We start from the raw sequence: 13,075 nt of genomic DNA on the forward strand, positions 1-13,075 counted from the left end.
ATCCCAGAAATCCGTGAGAGAAAATTAAAGGTTTTGTGTCATTTACTTTATTTTAATCTGCATATCTTATTAAAGGCCATATTTTCTCTCAGTGAAAAATGAGCGCGCCCCTCGCATGTATACAATTCTGATGAAGTGGCCCACTGCAGAAAAAACTTGGACACCCCTGCTCTAAGGGAAAGCAACCGCACAATGACGCAAAAATGAAATAATGTGAATATTTTCCTTTAAATGTGCTTTTGCGGACAGAAGAGCTTTATATGTCATTGCATCGATACATAGATTACAGCAAGTAAGCAAATGCACAGAGCTCAGCTTTTGTGAAAGGTGGAAGGTTACAGCAGCTTTAATATGGTACACATTCACCTTCTTGGTTGGTTGGTAGATTGGGCTATGTATATTATATTGTCCTTGCACAGGCAATAGGAGGGTGTGTTCACATACTCTCCACGCATTCGTGATTGAACCCTGTCATAACATGTCCAAGTAAACAGCATCATTTTATTGTACTAGATACAATCAAATTATGATGAAAGGGCTTGAGTACACATCTGAATGAATTCTGAATAAGTGGGTTGGTCTGATCACTAAAAATGACAAAGGAAAAGATTACAGGAACTACTTTTTTGGTCATATTAAATGGACATTCTAGCCATCATATGCACTCTCTTACATTTGCCCGATTCCCCACTACCCCACGTAAATACCCTGCAGGAGATGCATGCCCCCCCCCCTTTAGTCCTGGCTCTGCTGAATATTGTGTGTAGGGGTCTGTTTAGACCCCAGTGACCATGTGTGAAGTCTTTCAATAAGAGCATTTTCCTGTCACTGACTGCCTGCTTAACCTGTCAACCAGTGACGAGTTCTTAAAGGGAATAAAGTATACATCTGCACCTGTGAAAAAGAAGGAAAGGACTTTTTTCCATTGATTTCAAATGAAGTATATCCCTGACAGTGATTGACAGCTTTAAGCATCTAATCAGTGTAGAAAGATTCTGCAGCATGGCTGGAAGTTCTGGGTCAGGTAAGTGATTTTTTTTTTTTTTACCTTGGAAGAATGTATTTTAAAATACGCACATAGTACACAAAACAGGAACCCTATAGCCGATTGCTAAAAAGCAAGATTTTCGGATGCATAATAAACCAAAGAACGTGGAACAGGGATTTGTTAATGGAAAAACAAACACACACAAAAAAAAAAAACAGGACAGCCAGGCTGGTGGTAAATTCTGTGCATGGAAAGTGTTAAAATACCAGCATTTCAAATACCCTGGGGTTTCTAGTTTTCAAAAATATATGGTTTTATAGGGCACACTGAATTGGAAACGCTCAAAGACGTATCAAATAGGGCATGGGCACAGGATCACCAAATGTCAAAGTTCAGCATTGAAAAATGTGCATGCCCCAAATGTGGCCCTTTTGCCCTCAAACAGCCAGGCAAACCCATGAATGGGAGTGTCACCGTACTCAGGAGATGTTGCTGAACACATATTTGTGTGTTGTGTGAGTGACATATACCACGACCTGTAAATTCATACGTGTGTGTGTGTGTGTGTGTGTATTACCAGATTAGGAAAAAACTTTTGAAATAGCAAAACCCTACTTGCAAATATTGCCCCATAATGTGCAAAAAAAAAAAAAAACAACCCAAAACATTGGGTATTTCTAAACTCAGGACAAATAGAATCTATTTAGCAGGTTTGTTTTTTTTCCACCAAATTTTATACTTCTTTCATAGTAAGATACAATCACAATAATGACATCTAAAGAAAGCCCTTCTTGTCCTGGGAAAAATGTAGAAGAAGAACGTTACAGCTACAAAAAGAGCACTGCAGAAATGTTATTTTTGGGTTTTCACAAACACTACACTATGTTTTGGGAACACTACAGGTTCCGTATCACCAGTCTGAAAATTTTACAGATCAAAATGTGCTTAGGATGCTTTTCCATTAGACAAGTAGGATTGTAGGATATTAATACATTTCCAAATATATTTTTAAACTGCACTTGTCACCAGTTTTCAAAGATGAAAGTGTCAAACATTTTCAGTTACTTCCTTTGTATTTCTCCCCTAGGGGTTAATGACTAGGAAGATGCCAGCAAAAACCTGCCGTGCCGACATGGCTCGTCTTGGTATGCACAGCATGCACGCCTGGGCACATTCTGTGCTGATCACTTAATCATTTGAAGCTACGAGAAGGTGCATACTGTGAACAGATGGCAACAGATACAAAATCTAGTACTCCAAGGGTTTGTGTCCTTTTTTGAGGCAAAAAACCCAGTTCTGCCAAATAGTTTTGCTTTGACGTATTAAGCATCCCATGCACTTTAATGTGTAGCCTCTTTAAAATTTGTGTGGTCCGCATGTGTAAAATCTTTTAATTGATTTCAATCAGACCACTTTCCTGCCACTGATTGGCTACAAGCAGGGGCGTAACTAGAAGCTTCAGGGCCCCGGTGCGAGAATCTGTTAAGGGCGTGAAGCGCCGGCACCCGAGACAGCAGCGCTGAGGCAGGCAGCAGGGGGCAGAGGAGACAGAAGGTCGCCGAGCGGTTGCTGAAAACGACGGCTCGGCACTCCTTGGGCCCCCCTGACTCCAGGGCCCGGTCGCAGTGGCGACCCCGGTAGTTCCGCCACTGGCTACAGGCCTAGTTTATTTTAGACCAAAAAATTAAAACAGGTCTGACTAATAGTTTTGCTTCGGCTTGTTACACATCTTAAAAGGGACGTTCCAGCCGTCATTCGCTTTAATGTGTGTATATAATATATATATATATATATATGACATATTTAATTCCACATTTTTCAATTGCTAGCACTACAAATTAAGTTGGAAGCCAGAGTTCTGTATAAAAATCTAATATAGTGGGAATGCCTTGGGTCACATTTCTAGGAGCTAGGCTTCCTAGGTTCTTGGGTTTCTAACAGTTTGTGGTTAATGTGGCTTATTCAGTATTATAAAAGTAATCTTGAAATTAATAAAAAAAAACATTTTCCCTCTAATTGTAGGCAACCTTTATATTGCCCATTGTGTGTGTGGTCAGCAGCTATTTCTAGGCAGACAGTTGCCCCAAAAGTTCACTAGCCTCCTAATGTGAAGAATCTGACTTGTATGCCAGGGAGAAATGATCAAATTATATTAGTAAAATACATTTTGGGCCATTTTGTATTAAACCGCTTGTCCTGGTAGTGACCTGGTATTTCACTCTGGATTAGAGGAACAAGGAGGAAAATCCAACTCTCTCTGAGCAAAGCAAAGACTTTACAGTAAATATGCATTAGCTGGAGTAAAGACAGTCCCTCGCAACAGCGTGTGGAGGAAGCCATTAACAACAGAGATTAAGGAAAAGAGGAAAACTTTTCCCCCCCTGCAGGCATCTCTACAAAAAGGTTAAGTGCTAGCCTCTTTTTCTGAGAACACGTGTAACTAGAACATGTGTATATAAAACTGATAAGGTTTCAAACAGAACGACATCTTATTCCACAGGCGACACATATAGCCCGGACCAGAGGCTTAAACATCAGCCCATTTATACATTGCAGATCCACGCACACACACACATATATATTATATATACACATTTTATTTATATATATACATATATGACACACATGGAAAAGTATACAAAAAGCATTAAACCACTCATCTATTTAGTCCCATTTCCCGTAACAAATCCACACATTCGAAATAAAGGTCTATAGCAGAGGGTCACGTAATTGCCACGGACGTCAAAAGGAAGCAACTTTCCACAGGTAGTATTAGAATAACTAAAGCATAACAAAGAATGTAATAACCAGACTCTTCTGCAGATTTCCGGTCACTCTGTTACTTTGCCAGTGTATTTCAACTTTCATCGCAATGTCTCAAGCACAGAAATTTCATATAATCATGCGCCGAAAGGAAAATCTGCCATCCTGTGCGGAAATCCCTAATCAGAAGAATACACTAACAAAGCCATTTTCTTACACACCTAAGCCGACTGAAATATGTGTATATTCATTTCATACAAGAGGCTTCCCCTCCTGCATCTTGCATTTCAGAAATTACACATCCCAGGGAAGACATGGACGTAATGGAAAGATCAGGGGGCCGAGTCATGACCAACACACTCCACCCTTGGACATTAGAAAGCATGCTCTTAAAAATACAGTGTGGCTGAAAGCCTCCCTCCAGACTCGCATCACCTACATTACATAGAATACCGCAGTCCATATGTTATTATAGAAAGGGACAAAACGCCGGCAGCGTCCTGAATCAGTTACTGCCCTTTTAGTATGTACCGTCGACCTAGCGCCTCGTAGATTGTCAGGAACACATCCCTTCATCGTCAGCCTGCATAACAAGCCAGCTGAAGTAGACTACGAGCTGAGAGCCAAAGGTTATTTGGAGTTTTAAGCACTGTAGGGGACTTGATTTACAAGAGAGAGGAAGGTTCCGTTTTAGTTCTGGTTTGTCTTTGAATGTAAAATGGAATGTTTGCTTAATTTTCTCACAGCTCAAGGTATAGGCTTAAACCACTGTAGCAAAAAGTTAAATAATTTCTCAAGTAATTATTACCCATCATGCGACACAGGCATGTTCTTGCTAAAGAAACTGGCAGTTTCTTAAAAAATAAATTGGCAACCGCAGCACGGTTTTTCTTTTTCATTTTTTACCCAACACTAAGGGGCTCATTTTTTTAAATGTCATTTTAATTCTTATTGGGTTGTGTTAGGTAGGGTTAAATGTAATAAAACCTAAAAAATTAGAAAACAAAATTGAAAGTTTATATAGGAATATAGGGTACGTTTTGTTTAAAAACTGTGTATATGAATGGGGGAAAAAGCCCTATTAGCAGAGAAAAACATGTATATAATTTTTTGGGAGTAGGCTAAATGATGGGTTAAAAATTACAATTTAAAAATATTAAAAGTCATCTCAAGTAAACTGATGTGATCAGATCAGGGGCATTCCTAAAGATTTTACCAAGATGATTAACCTATCAGATATATCTAATATTTAAAAAATCTATGCATCATAAGCAGGTATACTGCCTTGTTTTATTCATCCCTCACCGCATAGCAATGTCTTTTCACAAAATTCCCATGTAAGCTCCAAAATGTATTTAGCATTAAAAGTATTATTTCTAGGTGATCCACCAACTCCAAGCACCCAAAAACCTTAAAATAAGTGTTTCAGATCTCACCGTAGGATTGATGATGACTGGAGGCCAAACAATCAGCGTGGTTTACTATAAGGATAGAGGTTGTGTTCCATCAACTCTAAAACCACGATTCAAAAAGGGAATTATACGAAGGAGAGCCTTTTAAAGATCTGGACATCTTTAAATGGAGTCCAGGAGAAAAGGACCTATTTAAGAGATGCCCTAAAAGAAAAAAGAAGGAAACCACTGAGGTCCTCAGCAGATGTGAAGGAGAAGAACAGACTCAAACTGAGGAAGATGACTACAAACATAAAGCTACGCTTAGGGAGCAAAAAACACATTATTAGCTTTGGAAAAAGCAAAAGAAGAAAACAAACCAGGAATAATCAGACTAAAGACAAATGAACTGATTCATATAAAATGAGAATAAAGATCTAGCCGGCTGCTTAAATACTTTAGTTCAGTCTTTACATTGAAGATGAGGGGACCTCATTGAGCAAAGAGAAATAGGGAGACAAGTAAAAAGTATTTAAGGTGGAAGTGAAACAAATAAGTTTGGGTATATCCCAGGGGTTTATTAAGAGCTTCGGGGGGTCCTGGTAAAACCATTAGACTTACTTAACCAGTCGCTACTGACAGGAGTAGTTCCAGAATATTGGAATGTACTCACAAAAGGGTCAGAAGGAAGACTCAGCCAACTACACACCGGTACGCCAGTAGCTGGGAAAATAACAGAAACAAAGCTAAAGGATAGTATCGTTAAATATCTGGATGTAAATAGGACACAAGGACAGAAACAGTACAGGTTTACTGCAGGAAGATTTTGTGAAATGTAGTTTTTTTTTGACTGGATTACTCAGTAACCTTTCTAGATTCCAGCGAGGCATCTGACACCTCCCATTATAGAAGACTTCTAAATAAATACTGGTGTTTGGGTATAGATGTCAAAATACTTGAATGGATAAGGCAATAGTTGAGTGACAGGAAGCAGAAGGTTGTAGTTAACGGTGTATATTCAGAGGAAGGACTTGTCACCAGTGGGGTACGTCCAGGGCCGGCCGAAGACTTAACGCCGCCTGGGGCGAAGTTTAAAATGCCGCCCCCCGCCAACGCCGGGGGGGGCGGCATTATCTACCCCCCCCTCAGGTACTTACCCTTAAACAGTCCTGCGGTGAGTCTCCCTGTGCTGCCGGCTTGTAATGCTGAGCGCCGGAAATTCACGTCACTTCCGGCGCTCTGCATTACAAGCCGGCACAGAGACCGAACAGGGAAACTCGCCGCAGAGGAGAGAGAGAGGGGCGCCGAGCGGGTAAGCGAAAACCACTCGGTGCCCCTCTCTCTCTCCTCCGCTTCAAAAAAAAAAAACCGCTTGGGGCGGCAAAGTGCCGCCCCTTCTGAAGTGCCGCCTGGGGCAATTGCCCCAGTCGGCTCCATTGTATGGCCGGCCCTGGGTACGTCAGGAATCAGTATTGAGACCTGTACTTTTTAAAAGATATTTATTAGTGACATTACAGAAGGTCTTAATGGTGAGGTATGTCTTTTTGCAGGTGATACAAACGACCACAATAGTAGACAATTCAAATGGCGAGCGATTGAAGTAAATTAGAAGAATGGTTAAGAGAGTGGTAGCCAGAGCGTACTGTTGATAAATGTAAAATAATGCACTTGGGACGTAAAAATCCCAAGGCAGAATATAGCATTGGGGTCAACAGAAGAGAGGAACTCAGGAATAATTATTTCTAATGACTTAAAGGTAAGCAGAAGATGCAACAAGCAGGGCGCTGGATTGCATAGCGAGAGGTATCAGTAGCACTAGCTAATATCTACCACACTATACAGTATAAAACTAAAAAGCAAACATAAAATAGAAAAAAGTAACAATGCGACTAGAGATGGGAAGGTCGGGGGGAGGGGAGTTTTTTCCAAAGCCACTTTTTGTTTTTCCCTGGAAAAATGCAAACAGAATGGAGTGTGGAATATTTTCTTTTACAATGATAAATAGTATGTATAAGACATGGCATTCAAACTATATTACATTAAGAAAGATGCAATGTATCCACATTACTTAACTCTTCCATTTGCAGTTGGTGCTAAGGTGCAAATCTGATTGGGCGATTGTATCGCTCTCCCCATCAAATTCATGTAGGAGGATTAGAGGAGGTGTTTTTTTTGTGTGGACACTTTCTTCATTTATTTTGTTGCATTTGAGGGAAACTGAGGGGGATGGGGAAACCTGTTCTCATGTATAGTTGAAATTTGGAACAAAAAGTTTTTATAAAGGAAATTTTGTTTATTTACTGAATAAGCTGTACTTTTATCACAAGCATAATACTTTTGTAGACTGCATTTCATGTCCCCAGTGTAACAAAATCATTTTTATTTTTGTAAAATTTAGGGCTGCAACAACGAATCGATAAAATCGATAATAATCGATTATGAAAATCGTTGTCAACGATTTTCATAATCGATTAGTTGAATCGATTTTTAATCGATTTATAAAATTATGTTTTTCAGAGCAAACGCTCCGAAAAACTCCCGTCCTTCTATAATCCGATCTCAAATAGAGATCGGATTATAACTGTAGAATCCAGACCCCCCGCAAAACTGCAGGAGACCTGGATCCTCTCTGCCACCCGGTGAGGGTCTGTGCAAAACACACAGACATCCTCCGCTTCTCCCCTTCCGCTTCTCCCCTCCACTTCCGCCGGGGCTTCTATTACTGAACCCGGCGTCATGTGACCTTCCGGTGCGGCTTCCATCATGGAAGCCCCAACGGAAGCGGAGGGGAGAAGCGGCTGTCTGCGCGCATCACACAGACCCCTACCGGCTGCCGGAGAGGATCCAGGTCCCGCTGCAGCGCCTGCTGGGGATTTGGATTTTAGTGCGCGATGTGCGCAACCTCGCTACTTCATCTCACTGCCACTTCCACCTGCCCCACCAGGGGTTAATATATCAACAGAAGAAAAACAGGACAAGTAAGCAGCACTGGGTAAGTATTATCTTTATTTTTATGCTCATTTGCCCTGTGTTTCTTCTGTTGATATATTAACCCCTGGTGGGGCAGGTAGAATTTTTGCGGGATCTATTAATTATGTGCATTTGTGGTTTTTTTTTTATGTCTATAATATTTGATTTATTGTCCATATATTTATATTGTATTGTGTATTTTTTTTTGTCTATATTTAATAAATATAAAAAAACAATTTTAGTGATGTCAGTTTTTCTTATATCGGGGGGGGCATAAGACATATCGGGGGGACAGTGGCATAAAGGGGCTATAAGGCATATCAGGGGGGACAGTGGCATAAAGGGGCTATAAGGCGTATCAGGGGGGACAGTGGCATAAAGGCCCTATAAGGCATATCAGGGGGCACAGTGGCATAAAGGGGCTATAAGGTGTATCAGGGGGGACAGTGGCATAAAGGCGCTATAAGGCATATCAGGGGGCACAGTGGCATCTCAGTGGCATATAGGGGTAAAAGGCATATCGGGGCATGGTGGCATATAGGGGGCTATAAGGCATATCAGGAGGGCACAGTGGCATATCGGGGCACTGTGGCATATATGGAGCTATAAGGCATATCAGGGGGCACAGTGGCATATTAGGGGACAAAGTGGCATATAGGGGGCTATAAGGCATATCAGGAGGGGTATAATGCATATCAGGGGACAGAGTGGCATATAGGAGGTATCCCCTTATACCTCCTTTATGCCACTGTCCCCTGATATGCCTTATACCCATCCTGATATGCATTTCTGGGACAGAGAGGCAAGCTGGGGGTGAGATGTGCATAACTGGGCAAAAATAGTTTACATGAATATTTACTAGTAAAGCTTTTTTTGGTATTTTTTGAGTTCTTGTTAAAATATAGCTTTAATTATGTCAGTAAAATAAGAAGGCGAATCGTGAAATGCCATTGTAAATTATACGTTTTTATTTAAAATAAATGAAAAATTAGCATATTGTTTTTTTTTTACCCGATTAATCGAAAAAATAATCGGCCAACTAATCGATTATGAAAATAATCGTTAGTTGCAGCCCTAGTAAAATTACACCTTTTTCCTATTTTTCCCCCACACAGCTTCAAAATTTCCAGAAATCTCTAGATGTGACAGCATTTGCGCATATGGCTGATTGTAGAAGGGATGTGTTGTAGACTGACCACTCGGGTCATGGAGTGTGGCATGGGAGCGATTTTAACGGATCATGTGCCAGGTATGTCATAGGTCCTGTAAGGCCATCTTTTCATGACATAACTGGTATGTCATGGGTTGTGAAGGTGTACACAAAGGTATGGATATTGCCTACAAAAGGCAACATTTTGTTTTTCTTTATTCTTAAAGGAACCTTTGTTAGGCTTGAAAACAGTTTTTCACTGTCGAACTATAATTTCTCATTTAAAATGTATCCATGAACACTACATGCATTATCTTACCTTGTTTTAAAAAAATGCAGCACATTATTTTTTCAATTAGCTTCTGTAAAACTACTACAAGGTGTGTCACTTTTTAAGAAATAATTATATTAAATAAGGGGCAGGGATGACACATCGCACATGAAACGATCTACTGCCAGGGCGGCCACAACACTTTTTTATTATTATTTGAGGTAACAGCAAGCAGGGAAATGGAGTGGGTCAGTGTCTTATAGAATTATTAACAGTATTTTAATATTCTCACTTTGAGACTCATGGATAGAGGTCATCCTTGAGGTCCTTGCAGACCCTAAAAGCTTAGTTTGCAAACGAGGGAAACCCCTGATGTCATGACGACGTCACTAAACAGGATTCCATAATGCTGTCACCAACCTGCATGCAGGTCCAGGCAGAATGCACTCAGGGATGTGCTATTGTTTTAATGTCACTCGCGAAAAACGCCAAAAATATCAAGGCAAATTGCACATCTCACTATACGAGAGTACAGGCTACTGGAAGATAATAAAAACACGTTAGCTCTAACTGCGTTCAAATGTCTAAAAACAGCATCGATAAAATCCCACCTCCCAACGTTCTCATAATCAACAAAAACAATCAGCGAAGGCTGAAATACATGATGTAAAGACGCTGGCAACCCAGGGGCAGAAATCATGCCATGAATCGACAAAGTAGATGGCTGACCCAAAGCAAAAACCTCGATACCAAACTGCTTTAGTTTTGGGTTGATATATATGGTCAGCGTCTCCCATGATATAAGTTACAGCAGAGGGACTTAAAAACCTACATTTGAGAAAAGTACTTAAGGAGACTATGAATACATTATGAAGGGCCAAACCGAGTGAGCTCCTGCTGCAGAAAGCGCTTGGCCGGCCCTGTATAATGTATAGTTAAATAAGCATCCATACACTAAATTATACAAGGCAAGCTCAGCCTTTCCCCTTTCACTGGAGAAACTTTGTTGGCCCTCCATTACAACTCTCACGATAATTCCCTCTTTAGTGAATAAACCCCAAGGAGACCCCTGATTGGGTTAGGTATATGCTCCGCTGTATAATATATATACATACATATATCATAGGATGCTTCCATAATGGTCCCACGTAACAGTCATCGGGGCTAGCGACACATTTAGTGAAGGAGTAAGCTTGAAAGCAGGGCCCTCTTTACCCAATGTATGAATGTATGGGTTGTAAAAAGCCCTGTGTAAATTGCTGGTTGCTATATAAATAAAAGATAACAGATAGCAGATCACACCTGAAGAAGAGTCATGTGAGATTTATAGAGCTTACGTGACACTGATCATGATGATCAGCTAGAAGAGCATCACATGCCTTATAATGAACGCCACATACAGTCATTGCCGTCTACTGGTACACAGGGCCTGGCACCCCCCCCCACCACCACCACCTCTGCCAGCAGATGAAAGGTTAATCATGCTGGGGCAGACGGCCCATGTGCTCCGTGACAGCAGCGCTCGGCGGCCCAGCCTGTTACCTGCAGCCGGCTCCTGTCGTGCATAGACTCTCGGAACCGTTCCAGCTGTTCCCGCAGCGTGAGCCGCTGGTGGAAGGAGAAGGCCGGGTGTAGTGAGGCCATAGTGAAGAGAAGCAGCAGCTCCTCTCGGGCAGCGTCCGCATCCTCGGGACCCCGCTCGTCCTCCTGTTTCCAGCCCCCTAGAAGCTCGTCAACCCCAGCCGCTGGAGACAGTAAGAGGCGATATAGTCTGCTTGCCACCTCCCGGTTCTCGGAGTTCAACAAGGCCAGGTAGACGATGAGCCGCGAGCGAGTCTTAGGGTCGGACAGGTCCCCCATCTGCTGGATACCGGTCGAAGACTCCCCGCCCAGACCGTTAGCTCGGCTCTCGCAGTCCCGCAGGTAGTGGCAGTCCTTGCGGGCCAGATCCTCCAGACAGGAACCCAGGAAGCGCAGCTCCAGCGGGTTGCAGAGATCCAAGAGCCCGCAGGCCATCTCTAGCCTCTCCGCCGGACCCAGGCACTGCACGAACCACTCGTACACCGCCTCCCGCTGCAGGGAGCCGCCCGCCGGGCCAGTACAGGGCTCGGAACATATGCCAGCGGCTGGCAGCCGCTCCTCCTCATCTTCCTCTTCGTCGGATGCCTTGTGCTTGCTCTTCCTCTGGGGTAGTTTCATGTTCAGCATTATCGGCTGCTACTCACAGGCAGCATGCAAGAGCTCCAGCACTCACAGGCGGCTTCCCATGCTCCGTGCCGGGGGTCAGGCTGCGTCTCTGTGTGCAGAGGAGTAGCCGTTGCCGGGATGTGAGGGCACCAAGCCTGGGCGTGAGGAGGGAGGATCCAGAGCCGACTTCCAGAACGCTCCGTCTCTTTCCCCGGGATCCACAGCCTGTCGTGTGACGTAAAACATTTTTGCGTCGGCAATCTTCGGCTAGGGAAACCCCGCTGCGTGATAGGCTCACCGCCGAATCACCACCCAACCTGCCGTTATGTGGGCGTGTCTGACAGCTACCCTTATTTAATGCTCTGCGTCCTGCTCGGGTGGACGGTAACGGTGGTGGGATTTGCTGTGGTTAAGTTGTGCAAACGTTATTTTTGATTTTTTATTTTAAAATACCAAAAAAAAATTGGTGGGTCTGAGTACTCCCGTACTCCAAGCGACTATTAGGTCAGGGTTTTTGTATAGTCTCCAGAACAACGCACGTTTCCAGCCTCTGCTTACATAACCATAACCGTGGCTATTTCAACTCAGGGTGACTAAACCGGCAGAGGTCATGCTGTGCAGGTGCACTGTTGGTGACATTGAAAACCTATGACCTAAACAATATTTTTAGTCACAAGACACTTTTAATTAGTGTGTATATACCAAGCAACTGTAAACAGCCGCGTTCTTGAAGTTCTAAAATTCAACAATACACAAAAAAGTGTTTATGTAGAAATGTGCCAAAAACAGGCCTGTAACTAGACCAGAAATACGCTCGAGTATTGTTAAATATGTAGAAGGCCAGGAAAGAGTTCATGTGTTAATCCTCACTGCCAGTTTCCTCAGAACAGTATGGAAGCTTATTGTGCCTGTAAGAAGTTCTTGTTTCCACTACTGAGTAGTAAAGGAGACCTGCTTAATAACTACTCGGTTGACCGTGCTGTCAGGGTTTAGCAGCCATTTCCAGTCAGCAAAAAGAGCGTGTTGGAAACTAGAAATAAATGCTGATTTCTTAAAAGTTTTAAGAGCATCTCTGTAGAAATATTTTCACGTTTATACATTTTTCAAGCATAAACCATGCATCAACAGATTTCTCATAGTAAAGATTTACCACAATAGGCCTACCGGTAGTAAAACATGTAGCTTAGTGGCGTTTTAATACAAACATTAAAAGCTTACATGTAAATACTTAAGTTGCTCTCTTGAGCATTTTTTAGGCACTTATTTTCTATTTCAAGCTCCTAGAGAACTGCCTTGGTTCTAGGCCCAAATGCTCCTCGAGCAGGATCATGGTCACCCTTAAATGTAAAATGTCA

The 13,075-nt window shown here is 42.3% G+C and overlaps 1 protein-coding gene across 1 annotated transcript in view; it reads right to left on the bottom strand.

Moving 5' to 3' along the window:
• The window catches only part of LOC149302539 (zinc finger CCHC domain-containing protein 2-like), a 36,267-nt gene extending 24,526 nt beyond the window's left edge, over nucleotides 1-11,741 (bottom strand). The window contains exon 1 of the mRNA XM_089482224.1: nucleotides 11,076-11,741. Coding sequence (XP_089338350.1) covers nucleotides 11,076-11,741 — 666 coding nt within the window. The remainder of the gene's footprint in view (nucleotides 1-11,075) is intronic.
• Between the last annotated feature and the right edge of the window lie 1,334 nt (nucleotides 11,742-13,075).

Source organism: Sceloporus occidentalis, unplaced genomic scaffold (assembly GCF_023333645.1).
Source record: "Sceloporus occidentalis isolate IW3139 unplaced genomic scaffold, rSceOcc1.0.p SCAF_18, whole genome shotgun sequence".
In the NCBI taxonomy this organism is placed as follows: Eukaryota; Metazoa; Chordata; class Lepidosauria; order Squamata; family Phrynosomatidae; genus Sceloporus; species Sceloporus occidentalis.